This window comes from Oreochromis aureus, linkage group 20, assembly GCF_013358895.1.
Source record: "Oreochromis aureus strain Israel breed Guangdong linkage group 20, ZZ_aureus, whole genome shotgun sequence".
In the NCBI taxonomy this organism is placed as follows: domain Eukaryota; kingdom Metazoa; phylum Chordata; class Actinopteri; order Cichliformes; family Cichlidae; genus Oreochromis; species Oreochromis aureus.
In genome coordinates, this window is record NC_052961.1 from 16,982,606 (window position 1) to 17,007,553 (window position 24,948).

Genomic DNA, 24,948 nt, shown 5'->3' on the forward strand with positions numbered 1-24,948 from the left:
CATTTAGACTGGCAGCATGCGCAAGAAGTTTAATTCGCATAGCCATTTTAGCGTTACTGTAAGCTTTGGAGAAAAACTAAAGCACTGAAGCTTGTCAGTTTTTAAACTAAATTTTTAAAGGTTAAAAAAATAAATAAATAAATAAATCACATACTATGATAATATAGGCTAAGGGGTCAGAGTACTTTGATGATCGATGGTGACTGAGGCCTCACAGGGTTAAATAAAAAAAATGATTCTGTTGCGAGTGTATTGATAACAGCATAGGAGGAAGCGGATGCGGTATACTGCAGTATCGATTTTGTCCCAAACCTAGCAGCAGTTGCAGCACGGCATCATTATGTAGTGTTTATAAAAGGAAAAAAAGTCTCATATTCAAACTTACAATGTGTCAGTCATTACTTAGCAAGTTTATATGTATTTGTCCTGGAATTAATATTACACTGCAGCTTGCATTTCTACAAGACTTTGCCCAGGCCTGGGAGATGAATTTCATGCTTACTGCTGACCATTTATCCTTGTGTGGTTCACACTACATGTGAGAAGTGTTTGATAAAATCTCTGATGCTTATATTTAATTTCATCAGTGTCTGAGCTGTGATATACACAGCTCAGACACTGATAAATATAAATATAAACATCAGAGATTTGATCAATATAGGCTAAGGGCTATATTTTTTTTCTGTAATGTTTGCAATAAATTGTTCATTACTATCCAGAATATACATAAAAACTTAATGTCCAACAATAGACTTCTCAACATTCAACTGAGCAAAAGTGCAAAGGAACTTGTAATGAACACCACACCAGGCTTATCAAGATGCAACAAATGTACCACAGTGGTTTTCTTCAACCAGAGATAAACTGGATGACACAGAAAAATTTCTATACTATGTTATTAAATATAACCCGATAAACAGTGAAGCTAGCCTGTGATGCTGTGTTTAAAGATGAGCAATCTAATGTTGCCCAACATCATGGCAAAAAGAAAGGACATTAAAGGTTTTACATATCAGGATATAATAAATTAGTATTTAGTCTTTACCAGGTCTTACAATTAGGTAAATACAACTTGAGATGGATAACAAAATAAATGAACCACAATTCAGAAGGAAGCTGTGTGTGAAAAATTAAGTACACCACATGATTCGCCTATAGCAGCAATAGCTTGTAGTAATTGTTTTCTGTACGCCTTCATCAGTTTCTCATATTGTTGTGGAGGTATTTTGTCTCACTGTTCTTTACAGCTTTACAGGCATTCATTTATGCACAGCTCTCTTAAGGTCCCACCAGAGCATATCACTCAGGCTGATGTCTGTACTTTGAGAAGTCCATTGCAACATTTATTTATTTTCTTTTTCAGCTATTAGATTTGCTGCTTTGCTGTTCTGTTGCATGACCCAGTTTCAGCCAAGCTTTAGCTGTAGACAGAAGGCCTCACTCTAGAATACTTATGGTTCATGGTTGACTCAATGACTGCAAGGTGCCCAGTTCCTGTGGCTGCAAAACAAACCCAAATCATCACCTCTCCACCACCGTGCTTGACAACTGGCATGAGGTGTTTGTGCTGACATGCTGCGTTTAGTTTTCACTAGTGGTGGTGCTTTGCATTATCTCCAGTTTGGTCTTACCTGTTCAAATAACATTAGCCTGGAAGTCTCGTGATGTGCTCAGATTAATTTTTGCCTAAGCGGTGCTGTCAGTCAAGTTCTTTTTATTAAGAAGAGGCTTCCAAACAAGCCATACTTGTTCTATCTTGTTCTTTTTTTACTGTCAGGAACTTTAACACTTAAGATGCTAACTGAGGCCAGTACAGTCTGCCATGTAGCTTTTAGGCTTTTTGCAGTTTTGTGAGGATTGCAAGGTCTACAATGAATTTGTTAGGACAGCCACACTTAAAGACTGATGGACTTCAAATTGTTTGGAAAAGGCCTCATATACTTTCCTGATGTCTTTGCCATTGCATTAACACACAACTGAATTCCCCAGAGCAGCAAATTCCCAAAACGTCACACTCGCTGATGATCAATTTCAGACTCACAAACAGCTAAGGCCATTCAGACTGCAAACCACCACCATGTCTTCCATACACACACCTGCCCACCAACCCACTAATCTGAGCCATGGTCTAAGTAGCACCTCATCCTTCAGGCTACTTACATACAGAGTATATAAACGGACCAAGTCCTTTGTAATTTGTCCTTTTAATGTGTGACTTCATCTTGCTTTGTTATTTATTACTGTTGTCCTATTGTCTATTTATATTTCCTGCACAGTTTTGTTGTGCATGTACAATGACGATAAAGGCGTATTCTATTCTATTCCAATCAAGTGCCTCTGATTGGCAGCATTAGTCCTTCACACGCATATTTCAGTGTCTCCAACCAGAGCTGGTAAACATAACAGGGTCTGACTATGTTACAAGAACTAACATAGTTTTTTTTCTTTTTTCTTTTTCAAGCCAGGACACAAAACTCAAATAAATGTTTGAGGGTATAAAAACATTCATTCATAAAAATCTAGAAGCAGCTCAGAGTTCATCAAAGCTTGCCAGTGAACTCACTTTTCCATCTCCGTAGCTCTCTGATATTAAAATGAGTTGATGGTGCCTAATGACTCAAACATGATTTCGATTCATGTATATGTCACCTGCTATCTGTCACACACTTAACCAGGGGGTTGGAAAATGATTAGCATGATACTGCAGAGTTTTACTGAGGGTGCTGTGCAGGATGTGTTGCATCAGTCTCTTTGAAAACAAACTGTACACGCATGTAGTGACTAACAGAACTGGAGCAAACTTTTTCACTTAAAAAGACAGACTGTGAAGCCCAGGTATCCAAGCTGCATATTTATGACATGCTCAGAAGGCACGTCTGTCTACTGGCAATTATTCTGCAAGACCACATCCTGCTATGTCAAGCCACACATACATCATAGTGTGCTGTAGAGTAATATACAAGTGTGCAAGCCACAAATGAGTGCAGCCAATTATCTGATTGGACACATGGGGCAAAAACTGAAAGGCAAATCATGTGGAGTGGTGAAAAAAATGCACAAAATACACTTTAAGAGAGGATGGAACAAATGGGTCCACTTCTCAGCACTTTAAATTTAGAAGCATGCGAGACTGCTGTTTCCACAGTTAATGGACATCATTCTTTCATTGCCATTGATAAGGGGTAAATACACGGGGCCAAATCGTTCCTGAACGATTACACACTTCCAGTAAAAACCCTGGTATTCTATTTCTGAACATTAATGAGCAGCTCAGGCCAATTTCACCTCTCCAGGAGTATCAAATGGCAGCTATGAGCTCATGGGCGTATGAAACCCTTCACTAAGAAGATGATACTGATTTAACAAAAAAAAAAAAAAAAAAAAAAAAAAAGAAAAGAACAACACTAAGCCTACCCTCCTTTTTGTGTGGTGTGTGTGTGTGTGTATGCGTGCTCTTTTTGTTGCATCCGGAGCAGAGTGCAGCTGTGCACAAGGCATCCTGCTACCCAAGAGACAGATGACATTACGACTCACTAAAGGGCTGTGCGTCCTCAGTTAGACACGCTGCTTTGTTGAAGATTAACCTGAATGTCAGCTTCCTGGTACTATACAGAATATTCCTATTAAAAAGGAACAAAAGAGTGCAAGGAAACAGTGTTTCTTCTCTGCGTCGACCCTGGAACTATTTGTACCCAACACGTGATTTAATTTCTTCTTCCTCTGATATTCACACCTGCTTTTTCCAAAAGAAATAAATATTATATTGCGAGAAAATAGTCCCAAACGACTGAATGTTTAAGCAACTTGTCGTTCAGTAAAAAGCACTTTAAAGACTGATATTACGACATACAAGCGGGGTTGCATGTTTTATTTCTATCATACAACTTTAGCTATTAGACCGATTTATGCGCTTAAAAAGCAGCCACTTCAGTTTTGCTCCTATCATACTGATTCCAGCTTCTCCACATTTTATTCAGTGTCAAAACCTCTTCAACCAACCAATGTCCTCTTAAACTACCCATGTATTTGCTTAGTAACACTTTCATTTTTTTAATCCTAGCACTACAACTTACATTTTTCACAACACAAAGGTTTTGCTGTCTTTAAAGGTTAATCAGTTGCCTTGGGTTGCATCAACATCAACTAAACTATTTTACAACCATAGATGCTAGTTACTTGATGCTTAAAGCACTTTTACCTGTAATGTTTTTTTGGTTTTTTTTTTAAATCCCACATCTACAATATCACAGCACCACCAGTCTCTTATTGATCAGTGACAATGTGAGGTTTCACTACGTCTGTGCTGTATGAATTCAATTATAAAACCCCATATATATGGGGTTTTTAGATGTGACATCACATCCTACTGACAATACCAACTGTCCAAGTGTTCACAATACCATCATGACGGCCAATCGTCCAAGTCTTTTGTGAGGCATTCAAGCACCTTGCAAAACACTGCACCCATCATATCTCTGACTGTATGCCAACCAACCAGTTCTGGCACATATACCTTCACATTTACAGCGCAACCAGTCATCAGGAGCGCTGATATTTGTATGAGCATGTTTGCACTGACAGAATACTCACTCTCGCCCTCTATTTTATCCGTGCCCCGAGTCCAGATAATAGTCCTGGTCTCCAGCTTTACTTGAAATGTCCTTCTCTCTGGCCGCTGGGACTTCTTAGAATAAAATAGTGTCAGTACTGTGCCCAGCTCCAGGTCTCGGTACAGGTTGTTCATCTCCGTGGCGTTGTCCATCCACGGCACAGGTCCGTTGGAAAAGAAGCCAGAGGTCCCAGCCATGTTCACTTCCCCTGTTTGTTATCCGTTTCCTTTCAGAACAATCTGCTCAGTCCAGGCTTAGACAGGGATACCTACAGCAGGAGAAGAAGGGAGGGGAAGCCCATGAAACAACAATTCCTCTGGGACTTCATGTGTGTCAGTGCTGCATGCACATTATAAGGCAGCAAAGAGTTTGATGCTGTCAAGAGCCATTCTTTAAACTGTAAATGTTTCTAACATCCAATCTTTGTACATAAATACACACTGTAAATACGAACGTAGGCAGTAATAATGCTTTATAATAACCATTTATAAAATTATATTTCTAAAAACTCTTTTGTTTAATGTTCAGCCCCGGAGCCACAAATGACTCGTCATACACGCACAAACATATGTATATATATTTTCTAATAATAACCTAGATATTTTACGTGGTACGTTTTGATTACAAACATTCAACTTCTCAGATCATTTTATCTTCCGTGCTTAGATGCTAAACAAAATAGTACAAAATATAACTATGTAGTTTTGCAGCACATAAATTCACCAAATTATGAAAATGTGGGCACAGAATATATTTCAAAACATACTTGTGACCTTTTTAACTTAAGTGTACAAGTACTGAGAGCAACGATTAGGCTACAACCTTTCAGTCCCATCAGAGAGAGTGCATTATTTATCATTAAGAGTGGTGTCAATAAATGAGAGCTGCATCTGAAACCCATCGTGCAACGAGAAATCAGGTTGCTGTAGATAAATACAACAGAAAGGAGCGAGGGGATTTAATGTGATTTAGACTGCTTTTTCAATTAAAAAAAGAAAATGACCAACAGGCCTGTAACTCCCTACAGGAAAACAAAGTTTCCTGTGAAAACATTTTTAGGAACACAACTGGTGGCGAATGGCAGAAGAGTGGGGTTAACGCTGTAACAAGAACCGTCTGGCTATTTTCACGGCGTGGAAACGGGGCCGGTGTGTGCTAGCATTTCGCTGGGCCAAAGCAACAAACATACCCTGCTAAACCCGTAAAAAGCTAAGGTAGCAGTAGCGGTTCTATTCATTCCTACTCCTCCTTTTCCTTTTCCGTGCGGAGAAAAATTAACTGGGAAAACAACACGTCGGAGAGGGGCTGCCGTGCTGGAACTACCTACCGCCGCAATCTCGGCCCGACCGCACATCTCCAACGGCTGGCTGCTCCTCTCTCCTCGCGTCTTTTCTCCTTCTTTTTTTTCCCACCCACACTCAGGTTTTCCGTAATTAAATCATCGCCGGGCTCTCATAAGGCGCTGCGGTCCGGACAACAACAATTCCCGTTTCCTCTTCTCCCCTCCGACCATCCATAGAGAGAGAGGCAGGCAGACACCGAAGCCCGTTGTAAGACTACGCAAGTTTGTCTGCTCTCGGATCCAGCCAACGCAGGCCCTCCACGGCCGTCAAGCTGCCCGGAGTCTGTCACAAGGCTTCCGCCGCGGCTTTTCATAATAAAAGAAGTACTCGCGTCGCGTAAAGAGGTTGAGAATGTAGTTAAAGAAAAATGATGAATTTCTCACGTGTAACATTAGATTCAACATCACTTTAATTAAACAAAGGTAAAAATATCACATAGCCCCTTTCAGTTGAAAAATAAATTAGCGCCCGTTTCTTACCTAGGGCGCCCTGATGTCCTTCTTTATGTGGGACAGCGCAGTTTCATTTATTCGTTTTTTGTTTTTGTTTTTTGTTATATTCCTTGCCCCACTGTCCCACATCTTGAGACAGCATTCCACATTTTGACTGGTTCATGCACATTTCTGGCTTTTGCAAAAGAATACGAAGGCTTTTTAATATAGTCAGAAAAAGGTTATCCTAATTAATGCCAGTTCAATTCACTTTCATTAATATAGTGCCAAATCACAAAAACAGTTGCCTCAAGGTGCTTTATTTTCTAAAGAAATGAATAATATAGAGAAAACCTCAACAATGACTCGACCTCCTTAGTCTGCATTTATTTTATAGGGGTCTGATCACCCTATTCCAAACAGCTCTATGAAAAACAGACATAACACTTAATATAACATATCTTTCACATATTTAACATATCTATGTTTATTATCATTTAAAGTAGTTGTAGTTATTTCAAATAAACAGAGGCATCACCATGAGTGTTGGTAAGTGTGTGTACTTTTGGTTGTTTGTGTTCTGTTTATGCAGTTGCTTTATCATCTGTGAAGCATGTTGTAACACTGGTTTTAAACAAGAGGCAACATCCACAGCTGAATGAGGAAGCAGAAAAAAATGCAGCTCCTTGAGGTTCCTTGAAGGAACTGGTGGCTCATAGGGGAGGTCGTCTGATTGTTGGAGATTCTTTCTATGTTGTAGGGCCTTTACTCTCCGATATAAAACGCCATGAAGTGACTGATGTTGTGAATAATTAAAATTAAAAAATTAAATTAAAAATTAAATGTCCATTTTTTTATACAGTCTATAGCTTTAAACAGGTATTTCTCACTTGTATGTTAAGTTTACATCCAAGCCATTTATAACTGATACCGATCTAATTATATTCTTGTAACTTTTCTTACTGCAAAACTTTGAAACATTCTTTCTTTTTGTTGTTTACCTCGGATTTCTTTGTACATAGATGTGGAAAAGCAGAGACGTCAGACAGTTTGTTTCTCTAATAGTCGCACTTATTAGTGGAAAAAAGTCACACTGTGATTAAATAAAACCAATAACTATACTTTAAGGTCCTATAAATTTCAGGTAGATAACTTTTTGAAGTTTTAATACTGATATTAAGAGACAAAAGTGTTGGTTTTCGTTGTAGTACTGTGGTTTAAAAGTTGTCTTTCTGTTCTGCGTTATAGCTGGAAACAAAAACATTTGTGTCAACAGACTGATTTATGTCCTTCAAAGAAACCACTGACATCTTTATGAGTTTATTTTCATTTCTACCTTACTAAACCCTGTTTCCCTAATTATTCTCCAATGTACAGTATTATCAAGACACCGATATTTTTTTGTATTGGCTCAACAGAATTGTGATATTCAATTTCTCCGGCTGCCTTTAATGTTCATGTTTTATGACCCCAAAGACGAAGTGTTGTTGTTTAGATCTGATTTCCCATCTCTAAAAGTCAGTCAGTTGCCATGTGTTACAATATTCAGCTAAAATATGTGTATATAGCTGCCAATTGCTTCGAGGTTAAAGCACCATTACCTGATTTGCGTTCTAAATCCAACATATGCAAAACTCTTTGGAGGGCAAACGTTGTGACAAAGACATGCACTTAATTTGTAGTCAATCCTGGCACTTCCGCTTTGACCCTGCTGTTCTGACTGCAGTTAACGGCACAAAGAGCAGTTGAAGCGAATGGTATCGGCCTCTTAAAGACCCAGACTTTTCCTGAATACAGAGCTTACTGTGTCTCCTAAACATAGCCTTGAATCAACTTTTATTTTTTTTTGTTATTTTTTTCATTATAATTGTACATTTTAAAACATTGATCTAAATACTGACAGTATATCTAACAGTAGAGAATAATGATAAGTAAGTTGTTGACTGATTCATGTTGATTCCCTCCACATCAGGAATCACTTTCTCTTTATGTAATCAGACAATGAACTTATATTTAACACCCACTTGAAAACTAATCAAATATGTGAACACAAAGACGAAAAAGACAAGTCTGATGTTTTATTCTGAAACCTACAAAGCTCAAAACAAGCATTCAACTAATCAGGATTGCGATTGTGTGGTACAAGATCATATAGCAAGAAATATTAATGACAAAAGTTAGAATATCCATTCACATTTGCAAATGAATTCAAAGACACGTTCTGCTTTATCAGAGCAATACAAAAACAGTTACAACGTTACAATGACAGACTTTTGAGATCTTATTTGGCAAAAATCCACACCCCTTCTGTCAGGAGGAGCTGTCCTTTATTTATAATTTTTTTTTTTAGCTCTGGCACACAGTACATACACTGCCTTTCAGCTGCTTCAAGTAACCAAGATCCATATTACACAGAGTTCATTGTAAAACTGAGGAAACGAACACGCAAAAGTTGCATATGAGCAATGAAAAGCCTTCTGTTATAATGCTTACAGCACACATTTTAAAAAATACTGAATCAGTCACTAAAAAAACAAAACAAAACAAAAAAAACAGACAAAAAGTATATGTACATCCCTGAAAGAAACAGCAAACTCAGAGAGGAGATGGAAAATAAGACGACATTCTGTGCGCTAATAGTTGTGCGAGCATAGTGCTGGGGGTTTCTGATCTTCACAGCAGTCTTTACCTGTCTGTCACTTCATTTCATCTTACACACTAAAATTACACAAATGAAAAGTCATCACATCATCTCTCTCTCATGTTGCGTCTCAGTCTCCCATACAAACATTTTCTGAATTCATTATTCTATGACAATATAGATTTATTTCTCAATAAATCTGATGGCTTACAAATTTCAGTACATTTTATCTCACAAAAGATAATACTAATGTGTCCGTCGCTGCTGGGTCACAGGCAGATAGCTGCAGCTACATACGCACTACTGTAGTTTTGTAAGAGAGAGATGCCCTTCGGCAGCTTGGTCAAATGGTTAAGGAGTTATTTTCCTATACACAGCTAATCCTTATGTACAGCACAATTATTCACCTGCGATCGGAGCTCGAGCAGAGGCTTACCTTCCTCCTTCGCTGCCCTGCAGCAGCAACACAGTGGAAACATTTTGACATCTCCTGCAAAACATCTTCATATCAAAGGCATGGGTATAAAAGGTAAAACATTAAATAGGTTTAAAACTCATAGTCCTTATCGGCCATGTCGATCGCCCAGGCAAACTTCTCTCTCTGGGTTTTGTTGTAGATCTTCTCAATGGGAATGCCGAACTTCTTGCACCTGGGATTGGAGGAAAGACAGACAGAATAAAAAAAAGAAAGACTAGGTGAAATGCAACAAAGGCAGGTCGACAAATAGGCTGATAAAAGAGTCATTTTGTTTCAGTTGATGGCTGCTTTTAGTTCTTGCGAGCTTCCGTTAAGTGCAGTTTTCTTACGCTTCTCTATAATTATGGTTTCAGATCCCCCTTTTCGCTCTCGCTACTTGAGTGTTTCATTTGACAAAAACTATAAAACACAATATAAACAATTTAAAGATGAAGAGATTTGACTTAATTTTTCATACATTCTATACATATTGTGATAGCTTGATTTCACATTGATTTGGCCACAAAAAACATACAATGAAAGTCTGCTGTCACGTCAATACTAATACTGGATTTTATTTTTTGTTACAGTACTGGTAAATTTGCAGCAGTTTGTTGGACATTAGTTGGATATCATTGCAAGAAATTCTCGATGTCTTTGGCTTGGAGACTCTGACTGGGCCGTTTGTACTTGGTTTGCAGGCAATCTAAACAATGTGGCACGAAAGTGCCCATGTGACTCACTGAGCAGGAAGGTCTATGAAGAATATTAGAGAGCAAATCAGCTGCAAACAGAAAACTAGATTGTTTTCTAAGAAAAGTTTTACGCACACATTCACAGAACACTGAACTACTCGTGATAGTAAAAAAAAAACGATTCACTCCGGTTACACGGCCCTCGTGTAGGCCTCTCTTTCTACCACAAACTTATCAGTAGAAACACCTCATACCAACTGTCAAGCATGGTGGTGGAGGGGTGATGATTTGGGCTTGTTTTGACCTGGGAACTCAAGTATTCTTGAGGGAGATATCAGGCCATCTGTTCAACAGCTAAAGCTCAGCACAAATATGAGCAATTATTCCAAGCACAGCAGCAAATCTACAAAACAAAAAAAAAAGTCGAGGTGTTGCAACAGACCAGTCAAAGTCCAGACCTCGACCTGAATTAAACACTGTGGTAGGACCTTAGGAGAGCTGTGCAAATGCCCACAAACCTCAATGAACTAAAGCAAAACTAAAGCTGTAAAGAAATGTGTGACAAAGTTTCTTCACAACAATGTAAACGACTGATTAAGTCATACAGAGAACAATTACTTTGAGTTACTGCTGCTAAAGGCGGTTGTTGAGGTGTAGTTTTTGAAAGCTTTCTTTTTCACATCATTGTGATGTGAGACGTCTAGAACAAAGGTACTTAAATGACACACGAAATTTCACAAGCCTGCTGCCTGTGGTAGGACATAAAACATATTTATTCATCCTTTTTTTTAAATCTGTTTATTCAATTCAGGGTCACAGGAAGGCTGGAGTCTATCCCAGCTGCGTTGGGCTGAAAGGTACACGTTGGACAAGTTGACAGTCAATCATTATGCTCTCATATTATTTCTAATACACACAAACAAACACACAGCTTTTGATTTTGTAGATTTTACAATAAGAAACCAATTACGGTTATCTGAAGGTTAAAGCTTAACATGTTGATCCAATACTCAACAAACTAACAATCACACTTCACACATCTTTACGTGACTGTTGAGGGCAAAGTTAAAAGCATAAAATGTAGCAAGAATGGAGTAGAAGAAGAATAAAGACAAAACGAAACACTTTTGATCGGAAAGCTTTGACAAAGATAACTTTATAAATATTAAAATACATATGAAGTATTTATACTTCTTCTGCAGTGGGGTACTGTTTATGTAATGGTCTCAAGGGTCTTGTGTGTTATTTGGACTCTCGGTTAACATTAGTGAAAGTGAGTTTCTGTTTAATTTCTGCTGTTGCTGCTTTTAATGTTTAAGGTTTTGATCTTGGTGTTCAACTTTTGACTCCTTGCTTCAGATTTACCATTCAAGTGATTCATTTCTGATTTGTGTTATTATTATATTTTGGTTTCTGTCCTGACTCCCCAGTGTTCTTCAGTCTTCAGTCTCATGAGTCATGTGAGTTTCTTGTCTGTGTTTAGCAGGTATCGTTCGGCTTGTGTTGGTCTCTATGTATAAACAGTCCAGCCTCCCTCGACTTCAGCTCAGAATCAGAATCCCGTGTTTCCTGTGAGCTCTTGTAGCTTTACGATTCTCTGTTTATCATTTTGGAACCAGTTTATTTTGAAACTTGTAGATAAAGACTCAATAATGACTTTCCTGGTTAAGTCATCCCAAAGCCAAAGCTGTTACTGAGATATAACAAAATGAGAGAAACCACGATTAACTAGCCAGTGTACCTTCACCTTACCCATTACTCACATATATCATAGTTTACACCACGTTCCCATGCACCACCCTTTATTGGGATCCCCATCCCTTACGCCCTACAACCAAGCAAATCACGGAGGATTCCTGTATCCATTGTGCTTGAAGAGGAGGCTCTCCATAAATAGCTGTGGGGCATCGGTTAAGGAGGGCGGCCCACCGTGTTCCCCCTCTCTGTGGCCAAGTCCCTCCATTCACCCACAGACAGCACCTCATTGCCTTCCCACATGGAGGAAGGAGGGCTGTTTTGCGACGCTCCCTAGCTTTCAGAAACAAACCCCATTGTTCCTCGCGCTCACACGCTTTTCTTCCTCTTATTTTCCTTTTGCAGCAGTTAGCTTTTTGCTTGAGCTGCTCCTTTTCCTACAATGCAAAAGCATTTCCTGCCTTTCTGTCACCAAGGGGAGATATGGACTGCACATGCCCACCCACCCAGAGACCGCCTGACTATTTATCAGCAGGGGGGTTGCTCATAATGTCATAGTATAAAAAAACCCCAAACAAACAAACAAAAAAAGACGCTCTGATTAAATAATAATTAACAGCTAATAAACGCAGGTACAGAATGTCTTCGGTGCACAATAAATACCATGCCACAGAGATGCGTGGATCCAGGTAATTGAGCTTGGAGGTTCCCAGAGCAATTTGTTTGTTCTCCTCTCTGTCTGTGGCTTGCACCTGGAGTTTCATCAGCTGCTCCTCTATCCTCTGTACAGCTTTACGCTTCACCTCCACAGCCCTTACAAAGAAAAACAAACACAGGGCAGAGAGAAGGAAGAAGACAGATACACAAGATGCAAAGGAAAACAAAGACGGGGGTGTACGAAGGCAGGGAGACAGAGAGAGACGAGGAATTATAACGACAGACTTAAAATGTCCTGGACACCATTTAAACTTTGTTGCTCAGGAGCAAAGATGGTTAAGTAATTAAATAACTGATCAAACTCTCTTGTACTGATTAGCGGTGCTAATGTTTTCTTACTTTTTGCTCTTGTCATCATGGGAAGCCTTGTGATCAGCTTTGGCAGCCTTCAGCTGCTTCCTGGCTGCTGACAGTTGAGTTTGTTTCTCATCGATCTACAATCACAACAAATGCGCACAGAGTGAAGTCTAAAACCTGCACCACGAAAGAGTGGATAGCTTTATCTTTAATGGGTACATAAAAATGCCTTATTACCAAGAAAAAATTCTAATGGAGCGATAAATGCAAAACCAGAAACGGTCGTAAAAAACAGACGTTTACCTTGTTCTGAAGATTTTGCATGGACTTCTCAAATGTTTTGGGTGGAGCTCTCTGGTGGTTGCAAAGAATGGCTACGGCCCGGTTGGCTCGGTTGTACGATAGGATCTTTGCTGGGATGCTGTCATCAGCTGTCGATCCAAAAATAACATAAGAGGAAAAGTTGAGAATGATTTAAATTTAAAAGGACCCAAACTTTGCTTTGACTGTCTGCAGGCACAGTAAGGTTTTAGCCAATTTGCTAAATTGCCGCTAACCTGCTGTTATTATAATGTGATATTAAATAATGTAACAAAGTAGTTATTTTTTGAATGGGAAGGCGAAAAGACATTAAGTGTACAATACTCATGTGAAGGGTTATTATATACCATTGCTCTCACAGTTTTAATGAACAGACACATGTATAATAAAATCTGTCTGTCCAGTACAAGCAGACTGGTATACAGCATGAAACTACAGGCTTAAAGTTACCTGTGGGAGAGGAGCAGGAGTCAGTACTTTTGTTTACATGGTGGAAACAATACCTTAATACCCGAACTGTAATGAATATAAACTCCAGAGTCCAGGTGTCACAAACCTTGACTGTAGAAAACAAAATCTCTTCTACAGTCACTGGTCACAACACAGCACAGAAGCCACCAGTTACAAGCTCACATAGACTCTCAGGCCACTTTATTAATCAAACTTGTTCAGCTGCTCGCAAATATCTATTCACCCATGGCAGCAGCTCAGTACATTTAGGAATGTAGACACGGTCAAGTTCAAAGCGAGCGTCAGAACGGGAAAGAAAAGTGATTTAAATGTCTTTGAACCTGGCATGCTTGTTGGTGCCAGGCTGGTCTGAGTATCTGAGAAACCTCTGATTTTCTGGGATTTTCCCATACAACCATCTCTAACGGTACAGAGAACTATATGAAAAAGAAAAAATATCCAGTGAGCAGCAGTTCTCTGGGAAAACATGCCTAAGGATTTCATGTCAGAAATTAGAGAAGAATAACCTGAATGCTTGGAGCTGACAGGAAGGAAACAGTAAAAGTTAAAGAACCAGTTGTTATAGCCAAGGTATACAAAAGAGCACCTCTAAAAGCACAACACATTTAAGACTGAAGAAGATGGGCTACACCAGCAGAAGACGACACCGGGTGCCACATCGGCCAGCAAAAAAACACTGAGTCTACAGTCTGCACAGGCTCACCCGAACTGCACAACAGAAGATTGGCTCATCTGATGAGATTTGAGTTCATTCTGTAGGTTCAGAATTTGATGTACATGAAAACACTGATTCATCCTGTCTTATAATAGTTCAGACTGCTGCTGCTGGTGTAATGTTGTGGGATATGTTTTCTTGGCACACTTCGGGCCTCTTAATACCAGCTGAGCATTGTTTAAATGTCACAGCCTGCCTGAGTATTGTTGCTGAATCCATCTAACCCAGCTCCTGTCAGGATAAAACACCATGTCACAAAGCTCAGATCATCTCAGTCTGCTTTCTTGAACATAACAAGAAGTTCACTGTACTCAAACAATCTCCACCGTCACCAGATCTCAAACCAATAGAGAAACTTTGGAATAAGGTGGAATGGGAGATTTGAGTTATGGATGTGTAACCGACAAATCTGCAACAACTGATGCTGTAATATCAACACGCACCATCTCTGAGGAATGTTTCCAGCACCTGTTGAATCTATATCATGAATAATTAAGGCAGTTGTGAAGGCCAATGAGGGTTAAACCTGAGAGTAGCAAAGAGTACCTAATAAATTGGTCCATCACTATAAATGATAGAGATGGAAGAGACTAACACTAACTTATTTAATGATGACAATGAGTTGGTCTATGACTGTATGAAGCCGTTTTCACTCACGACAGGTCAGCTCCTTGAGCTGCTGTTGCAGGGTGATGGAGGCGTTATAGGTACGGAAAACTTTGGCGGTAAGTCCATCCATCAGCTCCTGTAAGTGCTTATTTAGAATAGATGTCTGCAGGAAACACAGAAAAGAAGAGAGAACAACAATTAAGGAGGGCAGGTGACTCAAAATTATACAAAGTAGAAATGTAAACAGTTAACGTGAAGGCAGGTATTCTTGTGTGTTTCTCACATTCAGTCTGTCAAAGAGGTCGTCTTCAGGCTGTTTGTTTTCCAGGAACAACTGGAGGTTTTTAAAGACCTGACAGGAAACAACAACACAGATTTATTCAGCCTGAAATCGGTCACTTACATTTAACTCTTAAAACCGTCACCATGGATGCACTGACACATTGTTACCAGCAGAGGGTGTCAGCTTATTTGTGCCCATGATGACAACTGCAGGTGGTTTATGGACTGCAGGTTAGTGCGCTTTGTGTGAGTGCTTTTTAACTGGCATCTCAGAGGAAGTGCAGCCAAATAGACAGGACCCAGGCGTGCTGAAGAATTTGCAATTAAAACCGAAACACTCGGTGTGTGTGTGTGTGTCTGTAGTTTGTACACTCTGTTAATAGCAGGAAACAGACCACCCTGTGAGGCAGAGCTGACGGAAAGCTATTTCTTTCTGATCACCTGCCTGGGCAAACTTCCTCCATAGATTAGAACATTTTTATCTCATTAACACTAAATTCCATATCCGTCATTACACAACCAATATCTGCCACAGCACCTATTTCTTCCCTCATTAACTCCTCCCCCTCTCATTTCTTTCCTTACCCTCTTCTCCACGGGTATTTTGTTGTAGTAGCGGATGGAGTCTTTTCCTAAAAAGTCAAACTCCACAACGTACTCCTGGTCGTCCAGCTTGGGGTACAGTTTGATGTGTTCCACTCGTAGCGAGCAGCAGCCAACAGTGTCCGCCGTCTCGCCTTCCTCCTTTTCGTTACCTGCCCTCAGAGCCAGCTACGAGAAAAACACCAAACATCACAAACATAAGCAAAACTTCAGAGCAGAACATTTGGTCAGGATTTATGTAGGCCCTGTTATGAACTGCTGAGCTGTTTGGCATGTAACCCGCCCCCGGCCCACTGACAGTTGGGATAAACTCCATGTCACCCATGTGACTCTGAACAGCATGACTAGTTAAGAAAATGAATGGAGTGGATTTGTTTGGGGTTTAATCTTAGACTTAGTCTAGCAGTGGAACTAAAGAAGGACCTATGATTTGTGTGAATTAACAGTAAATTTCATTTGCTGATACAGACTGGGTAATGTGTTAGGAATGAAAGGATACCACCCTGTTTGATGGGAATTAACATTGTCAGCCTAGACAGGGTTGAATTTAAAGACATCCCAAAAACCACAAAGATGCTGGTCTTCTATGGCAAATGCCAATCAGGCTCCACGGTGCCATGCAGGGAGCACAGAGCCCAGCTCACCCTGCCCCTGCACCAAGGATACTGGTCCTACTGACGGGTTAAGGACCTTCTACGGTCAGCAAACATTTTGGTAATGACACGCATTGATGTACCATCCTGGAGGTCCTGGACTATCTGTGAAACCTCTGTAGGGTGCAGGTGCCGCCTTATGTAACCAGTAGTGACACTGACCCTAGCCAAAGGGGGAAGGAGACGAGGGGAAGCCGTCTAAGATAACATTTAATTGCTGCAATTTTTATAGATGGAGATGATATGACGTATGACAGGGAGCTAGCCAAAGCAGCAATGTTAAAAAAAGAGAAAATAGACTGAAGCTGGAGGGAAATTCATTATAATTTGGTGGGGTTTATATCTCAAGTACTAACATCAGGTCTGCCTCCGCATCTGGGCCCACAACTCTGGATGTCTGGAGTGAGACATGAGACGAGGGCTCAGGAATGGCATTATGGTGGCCTGGAATATGTTCAGCTCTGAATAGGAACTGGTGAGTGACTGACAGCTGTGGAAGACAACACATAAAGGGCATGATGGATGAAAAGAACGAGAACGTAGTGCTTGGAGGCACAGGGAATGTATGAGGTGTGAAATTTAGCTGAATTATCTTCAGGAGTTCACGTTACTTTACACCGATTTCTCTTTTCAACCTACTACTTCTACTACTTAGATCAAAGCTACTGTACTGTACGTTCTTGTCTATAATCTACTTTATCTATTTATCTCTCTCGATTTTATCACTTGGTGCAGTCTCCATAGTTTTAGTGTATTCTTACTTACCTTGTCTATGAAATACAGCGCCACAGCTCTCTGTCTGATCCTCATCTCTTTTGACTTCCAGTCCTCTCTGTACTGAGCACGGATGCGATCCACACACTTCTTTAAACGCCGGGCAGTTTCATATTTCTGCCAGTCCTTCTCACCCTGCACACACAGACACACACACACACACACGTAGGTCCCATCATTGGGAAAATGGTAGAAGAAAAAAAAGACTACTGGGGGATAAGGCAGCGAGAGCGTGGGCACCTTGATCCTGGAGCTCGGGTTTAACATGATGTACTTGATGGAGCCCTGGATGTTCTCTGTCCAAGATGCTAACCAGGTCACTTTGTTGTCATGTCGAACCTCCTTCCATTTTGTCCCTGGGGGAGGTTTGGGGTGCTTGGAGTCCCTACAGAAAAAGAGCCAGAGTTACCAAACAGGTGCAAAACATGCTGGCACATTTCCCCTGATCTACGTTTGGAGCTTTTCTCACAGTGGAGCTTTGTGCTGATTTACAAGTTTTCCTCAGAGGTACCAAAAATTAAATAACTGATCTTTTTTCTTCAGTGTAAACACCACAGCTATGAGACAATAGTGCAAAGAGAACTGTTAGAGTAAAAAAAAAAAATCCCACCTTCCAGTATGCGGGGGTGAACATGTCCTCCCTGGCTCGTGTTATTGTTTGCACAGATACAGTTTACACTGACAGGAAGACAACCTTTGACACGGTGCCAGAAGCACATGTGTGTGTCAGTGATACATCTGCCATACTGTATATGCGACAGGCAGCACGTACAATCTTTTACCCAGTGTTTTTCTTTAATGGCAACTGACTGCTACAGTTTAGCTTTCCCATAAACTCTCACACACATCCCGCCTCCAAAGCAAAAACAGCATCATCTCCACAGTCTGTAAATAAATACGGCAATCACAAAATCAAAAGACAGAAGCACAGATTAACAGAAAACAAGGCAGAGAGGTGGAAAACAAGGCGATCGATGTGGGGTAAATGCCTGTGACCTCCCGACCAAACACTTCATCAACACTCAAAGCCTCATCAGTTACTGCTTATTATATTCTTTCCACATGCACACATCTTCTTATATTATCCCTGTAACAACAACAGTCTCATCATCTTTCAGACCTCCTCACCTAAAATGGTTTTACAGGGCCACCTTGTGGTAAAGCTCATAACTAAACACAATAACAACATCAGCTTGTCTCCAGATTTTATATTTTTGCTATCCTGCGCCTCTGAAACAGGAACGGTTAAAGATCACAGCAGCTGAGGCGGTGATAACGGCGCCAAAGAGATTTCCTACTTGCTACAGTTAATAATGATGTCTTCAGGTCTGATGCGCCGCTTCAGCATCCCCATCTTTGGATGGTCCCCCCGTCCTCGGAAAAGGCCCGGCGGCTCGATGCGGAAATTCCCGATCCTCTCCTTGTGATTATCCATGATGCAGAAACCATACTCCTGAAGGAGCCGCTCATTTTCCTCTTTGATTTTCTACAAGATGTATGAAAATATATTGAGAAATCCTGGAGTTCTCAGGGTTGGAAGAGTGCACCTGACTGCAGCAGGCATACCTGTTTCTCCTCTTTAGACATCTGTTTCCGAGCTTCTGACTGGGCCTTGAAGTACTCGCTCATCTCACTGAAGTCACATTTATTCAGGTCAGTAATCACAGACTTCTCTTCTGATGTCATTTCCTAAAATAAAACAGAAGACATGTGAAGCCCCATTTAAATACTTGGAACTTCACACTATCTGCAGAGCCATGTCCATTTCCCTCACCTTCCTCCAGTCTTTAAAGAAGTTCTTCCTAAAGATGTCCTTCGTGGTGTACTCATGATCCAACATTTTGGCAAAAAATGTTGCAACCTCTTCAGCAGAAGCACTCAGCTTCATAGGCTTACCTACAAATACAGGAAATTACATTATTTTAATAAAAAAATAATAAGTCCACAAAAATACGTTTTCTTTAATACAAACTGACTCACCATCATAGTAAAATTTAACTTTGTCTGGCAAGGGTTCGTATGGAGGTGCAAACACTGGACCTTTATGTTCCAGGAAGCGCCATTTGGAGCCGTCGGTATATCTTTCCTCCTCCCACCTAATCATCACAAACAACAACACAACCCAACCAGTGAGAGAGAAAAAAGCTGCACTTTATCTAAGTAAGTGGTTTGTAATTTCCTGAGGAAAAGATCTATTTGTGTCTATAATTAACTCACCATTTCCACTTCTCTTCTTCTTCTTTTTTCACTTTCTTCCCGTCTGTTCCTTTTTTATCTTTTATCTTCTTTTTGTGCTTTATACCCTAAAAAAATGGATTCAACTAAATAGATCTACAAGGAGACACACAGCAGACGCCCCAACCCGGAATATATTTTTGTCATTACAGTGTATAAAAATGTAAAAAACCTCATCTTCCTCGTCTTCTTCGTACTCGTGTTTCCTCTTTTTGGCCTTTTTGTCGTGTTCCACCTTGACTTTTTTGGGCTTGTATTCATATCTGTAGAAAATTACAGCACTACATGAACAACCAAAGCAGAACTGCAACTACAAGAGTTTTGGATTCATTTGAAAGACACATACTCTTCATCATCATACTCTTGTCTGGAGCTCTTGTTGTGTTGGGGTGAGGGGTAGAAGCCGTTGTCTTCCTCGGGTTCGCTCTTAATGCCAGCGGGGCTCCTGTCTCTAATTGACACGTCAAAGACATTGAACAGCATTTTAGTAAATGACAACAAAGTAATCACTGATCTTTAGCATAATTATTTCAAGAACAAATAATGGCTGATTCATGAGTACTTTTACTGCATGATGGCTGCAAAAGTCTTGAACCATCCCTCATTTCTTGTTATTTTGCTAGGAAGACGGGAAATGGGTGCAGTGATGGATTGAAATGTGCAGACATAAATGAAACTGCAGACTATAAGGCAAAAACAGGGTTTGTGCAATTCTAATGTGTTTGAAAGTCAATATTTGGTATGACCACATTTATAAAGTCTCTTAGGCAAGTTTTCTTGTAATTTCTTTAAATATTCAAGAATAGTTCTCAAGGCTTATAGAAGATCATTTAAAACTCTTTGTTGGATGTTGGTTAATCCATGACTGACAGTGTTTCTCTCTGCATTTTCTATTTTTCTGCTTTTAACTGTATTAGTAGTGTGTTTTGGGATAAATGGCATGCTGAAAAATAGCATGTGCCAGACTCTTTTCAGATGATATTCCAGGTAGAATCAAAATCTGATGCCACAGTACTGTATTCACAATTTTATCAATTTTGATAAGAGCCCCAAAACCACTGGATGCAAAGCCTTTTAGGTCTGTCATGCCTTCTATGTTCTTGTCCAGTTTCCTTAAGGTTTTAAGGAAGCACTGCACGCTATGCTTAAATATGCCAAGTTTCCAGCTAACAGCTCTTTGAGGATCACCTTGCTGGTGCAAAAATACTATTATGCGACAGTAATGCGTAGACGTTGATTCAGCTAAAGAAATAGGAACAAATGTTTTGTTTTTGTGACTTTGCCAGCAACAAAGTGCCTAATGACACAATTTAAAATTGGAACTCTGCTAACCTGTTGGCTACATATTGCCATAACATACATACGGTCCAGTGAGTTAGGTGCCATTTTCATGCTTGAATGATTCATAGATCAGTGTTAAGTGTCTTACCAAACAAGAAAACATTCCTCTGAAAATGGTCGGGTACAAAGACTGGACTGAAAATGAGTAAAATAGCCAATGTCCAAAGTAAAACTGAAAAACTTTCTGAAATCATGGAAAACTATTGTTCAAGCCTATTTTACCAATGGAAGTAAAATATAAAGAAATGAAGTGTGCTTCAGGACTTCTGCAGAGTCTGTAGTTGCAACAAAGCGATCATGTTTACCTTACATATCCATTTTCCTTCTCCCTTTTAGGCTTCTCTAAATGAAATGATTGAATCTGAGAGAAACGGGAAAATATACAAAACCATGTTAAAACGTATGCCACACCTTTGCCAACTTTAAAAACAAATGTTAAACTTTAGCATATCGTCAGAGTTAACGGAAAACCAGAGGGGCTCTGGGTGCTTGTTAGTGTTTGTTTCTAATGAGGCCAATCTCTCTGGAGGATTTTAGAAACATAAAAAAACCAGGACCAAAAACAATTTGTCACAAAAAATAATGACTCACAATCTTTACTCCAAACACATATAAAGCCCTTCATTTAAAGGCATACCGACGACCTATAAACAAACCTTCTCTTCTCTCCTCTTCTCTTTGTCCCTGTCTTTGTGTTTTTCTCTGTGTTTGTCTGAGCTGCTGTCGCTGTGTTTCAGTCTCTCTTTGTCTTTGTCTCTGTGTTTCTTCTCAGAGTGCTCCTTATGCTCACTAGAACACAGAAGACACAAAAGGCAGAGATCAAGCGTAAGAAGTCAGACGAGGTCCGGATGTGCAGACACAGAAGATGCCATCACAAAAAAAACAAAAAACAACCACCGGCAATGTATGCTTATCGTTTTTAATCACACAAAGGCAGAGATGCAGGCTGTCAACAATAACAGACAAAGTAATGATAGCTACTTATGACACACAAAAATAAACCATAGCAAATCCACAATGGTTCCAAGATTGAAAGATTTCATTAAGAAACTTAATTTGAGGTTTCTGTATTTATTTTAGTTAAATCAGCAGTCCCTTATTGAGTCTTTCATATTACTGTGTTTGATACTGACAAAATGAAATTTGGATTTTGTCAGTATCCTCCTCATTTAAAATGCTCCCATAATACCGCAGAAGTGAATACATACCATTACTAAGACTTAACTCTGAAAACCGACTATTTCAAGAGAGTAACGGAGCAGCCAAACATAAAGGCAGCAGTGAATGATGTTTAGCAGATCACCAAACAACTGAGACAAAGAAACAGACATCTTACCTGTTGCTGTGCTTGAATTTCTCTCGCTCCTTGTCTTTTTTGTGATCTTTGTGTCTGTGTTCCTTGTCTTTGTGCTTGTCTTTATGTTTGTGTGTGTCTACAGTACAAGGGAGAAATCAACTTGTTGAGAAGCATCTGAAGATATCAGAACAAAACAAACTTTTTAAATGATTCTTTCACAATTAGCTGTTTGCAATTTCTAGTCATTTCCATAATTTTTCAGTATGTGTCACCTCCAAGGCAACATTCACTTACCAACACTTTATTAGGTACACCTATTCAATTGCTTGTTAATGCAAATATCCAATCAGCCAATCACATGAAAGAATTTATGACCCATTTAGGCAGCATCAAAAAGGTGAAGAAAGGTGAAGTGATTTTTGATGTGGTAAGGTTGATGGTGCCAGATGTCCCAGGCATTTCAGAAACTGCTGATCTACTGGGATTTTCCCACACAACCATCTCCAGGTTTACAGAGAGTGGTCCAAAACAATTTCCAGACAGCATCAGTTATCTGGGAGAAATTGTCTTGTTGATACCAGAGATTAGAGTAGAATAGCCAAAGTGCATATAGGAAATCAACAGTAAGTCAAATAACCACTTGTTACAACCAAAATGTGCAGAAGAGCATCTCTCAGCAGCAGAAGACCACACTGGGTGCCACTCCTGTCAGCTAAGAACAGGAAACTGAGGCTAAAATTTGCACAGGATCACCACAATCACCAGATCACAATTCAAAAGAGCACACTATGGGATGCACGCCTGGATGGATATGCAACTTACAAATCTCCAGCAGCTCTGATGCCATCATGTCAACATGGGCCAAACTGTCTGAGGAATGTTTCCTGCACGTTGTTGAATCTATACCACGAGAAATGAAGGTAGCTCTGAAGGTAGGGCACAGCCTGCTATTAGCAAAGTGTACCTAATAAAGCGGCAGCTGAGTGTACATGCCTTGGTAAAGCTGAAACAAATCTAGTAAGAAGTGACATCTTAAGGACGAACTGTGCAACAAATGTCCGTTCCCTTACTTCTGGTTTCAAATCTCAGAGAAACACTTTGTCAACAAACATGGAAACACAGAACAAAAATCTCTTAATGCATGCAGAGATATTTGCTATGAGACAATAAGAGACGCAAATCTCCAAAAGAAGAACTTGGCTGGCGAGGACTGGAGGGGTAAGTATGTTTCATACGCACCCAGCAAAACATCATTCCTCCACGGGTATTTTCCACATAGATCCATTTTGTTTTCATACACTCCTGCTGCCAGCCAAACGACTAGCCCGTAATGATTCTGCATGTTCTCCTAATATTAAAATGTTTCCTGCTGAGTAAAATCCCCCCTAAGGTAGACCTGAAACAGCCTGATCATCACCTTGTGACTCTCCGTTGTCATGGCAGTTTAATAACAGCATAATCAGCTTTTGTAATATATACCACATTTTAATAAGAAACTAATTTCCCTCAGACAGCTTTGCTTTTCATCAAATAAAGCCTTTAAACAAAAAAGGGTGCTCCCAACTTCAGTGTAATTTAAGTATAATTTGTGCCAAAAAATAAAAAATGTGGATGTTTTTAATAATGCTGTGCAACTTTTTTTTCAGTGTGTGTGAGAGGGCTTTAAGTTTTGTATGAGTATTCCTCGTTAACAGTGCAGATAAAAATCTCTTAAGCAAGGATGGAGGCAGAGCACAGGTGGTGGTGAGATAGGGGCAGGGAGAGGCGATAAGCTCCCAGCTCTCGCCTCCATATCACGGCAGACAGTTGGCTCTGTGCTCGGCGCCCTGCCTGCTTCATACAGAAAAAGAAAATGGCGCAGAGACTAAGTCCTCAGCCCCAATTCGGCCACTTTCGGCTCCAAAATTCGTTGCAATTGCACGCACGTATCGCCAGTCTAAAGCATGCAAAATTTACACGACGCCAGGCCCTTTCGGAATATCCCGTCAGATTAAAAAAACGAGACTGGCAAGTGTGCATTTCAGACCCTCTTTTTGAACAATAGCCGCAAGAGAGTGGAGGAGAAGGGACTTAGTCTCTGGGACGCCATTTCTGTCCTTTAAAAAAACTAACAGTAGACAGGTTCCAGCTGGAAATCAAGAGTCAGAATGAACAAGAAAATCCTCATTAGAGGACCTACCGCTTCCTTTAGATCCGGAATTGACCTGAAAATTGTGAAAAAAATGTTTTTAATATTTCAATTTTAAAAACGCCGGTAAGCTCGCTTATTCAAGTTTCAATAGGAATATGCGCGGAGCCTAGGAATGTGCGTATTTCTGCACAACAAAGAGCCGAGAGAGCACAAAAATGTAAAAGTTTTCTCCTAAAATAAACAGAGCAGCCTAACTTGCGGCGACAGCTAACGTTATTTTGCGCTCATTTCATATCCTGACGGTTAATACTTGCGTTATGTGTGTTATTGCTGAGAGAATTGATCCCCAAACTGTACAGAAGACACTAATTAAAGGCCAAAAGCTACCTGGGAGTCTCCGCGTCCGTGGTCTCCGCTCATGGTCAAGTTGTTTTTGTTTGTTACGCAGGTAAAGTTGTTAAGAGCAGACAGCTGTTAAAGGATGCAGTCGCACAGGATGCGAGGCTCGGGGAACCCTCACTGACAGCCTGGAATGGAGTCCCGATGTTTACCGACTGCGCATGCTCAACCCAACCTGGAAGAAGGCTGTGCTTACCTGAACCGCTATCATAACACCAGCTTTACCGGTTG

The 24,948-nt window shown here is 40.1% G+C and overlaps 2 protein-coding genes across 2 annotated transcripts in view; both read right to left on the minus strand.

Annotated features, from left to right (window-relative positions):
* plcg1 (phospholipase C, gamma 1) overlaps positions 1-6,226 on the minus strand; it is a 29,207-nt gene extending 22,981 nt beyond the window's left edge. The window contains exons 1-2 of the mRNA XM_031757993.2: positions 5,938-6,226; positions 4,591-4,878 (exon numbers count right to left, since the gene is read on the minus strand). Of these exons, the coding sequence (XP_031613853.1) occupies positions 4,591-4,807 (217 nt within the window). The 5' untranslated portion in view covers positions 4,808-4,878; positions 5,938-6,226. The remainder of the gene's footprint in view (positions 1-4,590; positions 4,879-5,937) is intronic.
* Positions 6,227-8,448: 2,222 nt separating this feature from the next.
* LOC116334562 (DNA topoisomerase 1-like) lies at positions 8,449-24,904 on the minus strand. Its single transcript, XM_031757991.2, has 21 exons — positions 24,706-24,904; positions 24,367-24,391; positions 22,227-22,323; positions 21,547-21,679; positions 21,196-21,251; positions 19,896-20,000; positions 19,722-19,812; positions 19,532-19,617; positions 19,295-19,410; positions 19,089-19,210; positions 18,881-19,003; positions 18,613-18,800; positions 17,555-17,699; positions 17,306-17,449; positions 15,870-16,055; positions 15,286-15,354; positions 15,051-15,165; positions 13,190-13,317; positions 12,929-13,023; positions 12,536-12,685; positions 8,449-9,675 (listed from the first exon to the last, which is right to left on the minus strand). The coding sequence occupies exons 1-21, from the start codon at positions 24,736-24,738 to the stop codon at positions 9,573-9,575; spliced, it is 2,310 nt and encodes a 769-aa protein (XP_031613851.1). The 5' UTR covers positions 24,739-24,904; the 3' UTR covers positions 8,449-9,572.
* Positions 24,905-24,948: the final 44 nt, after the last annotated feature.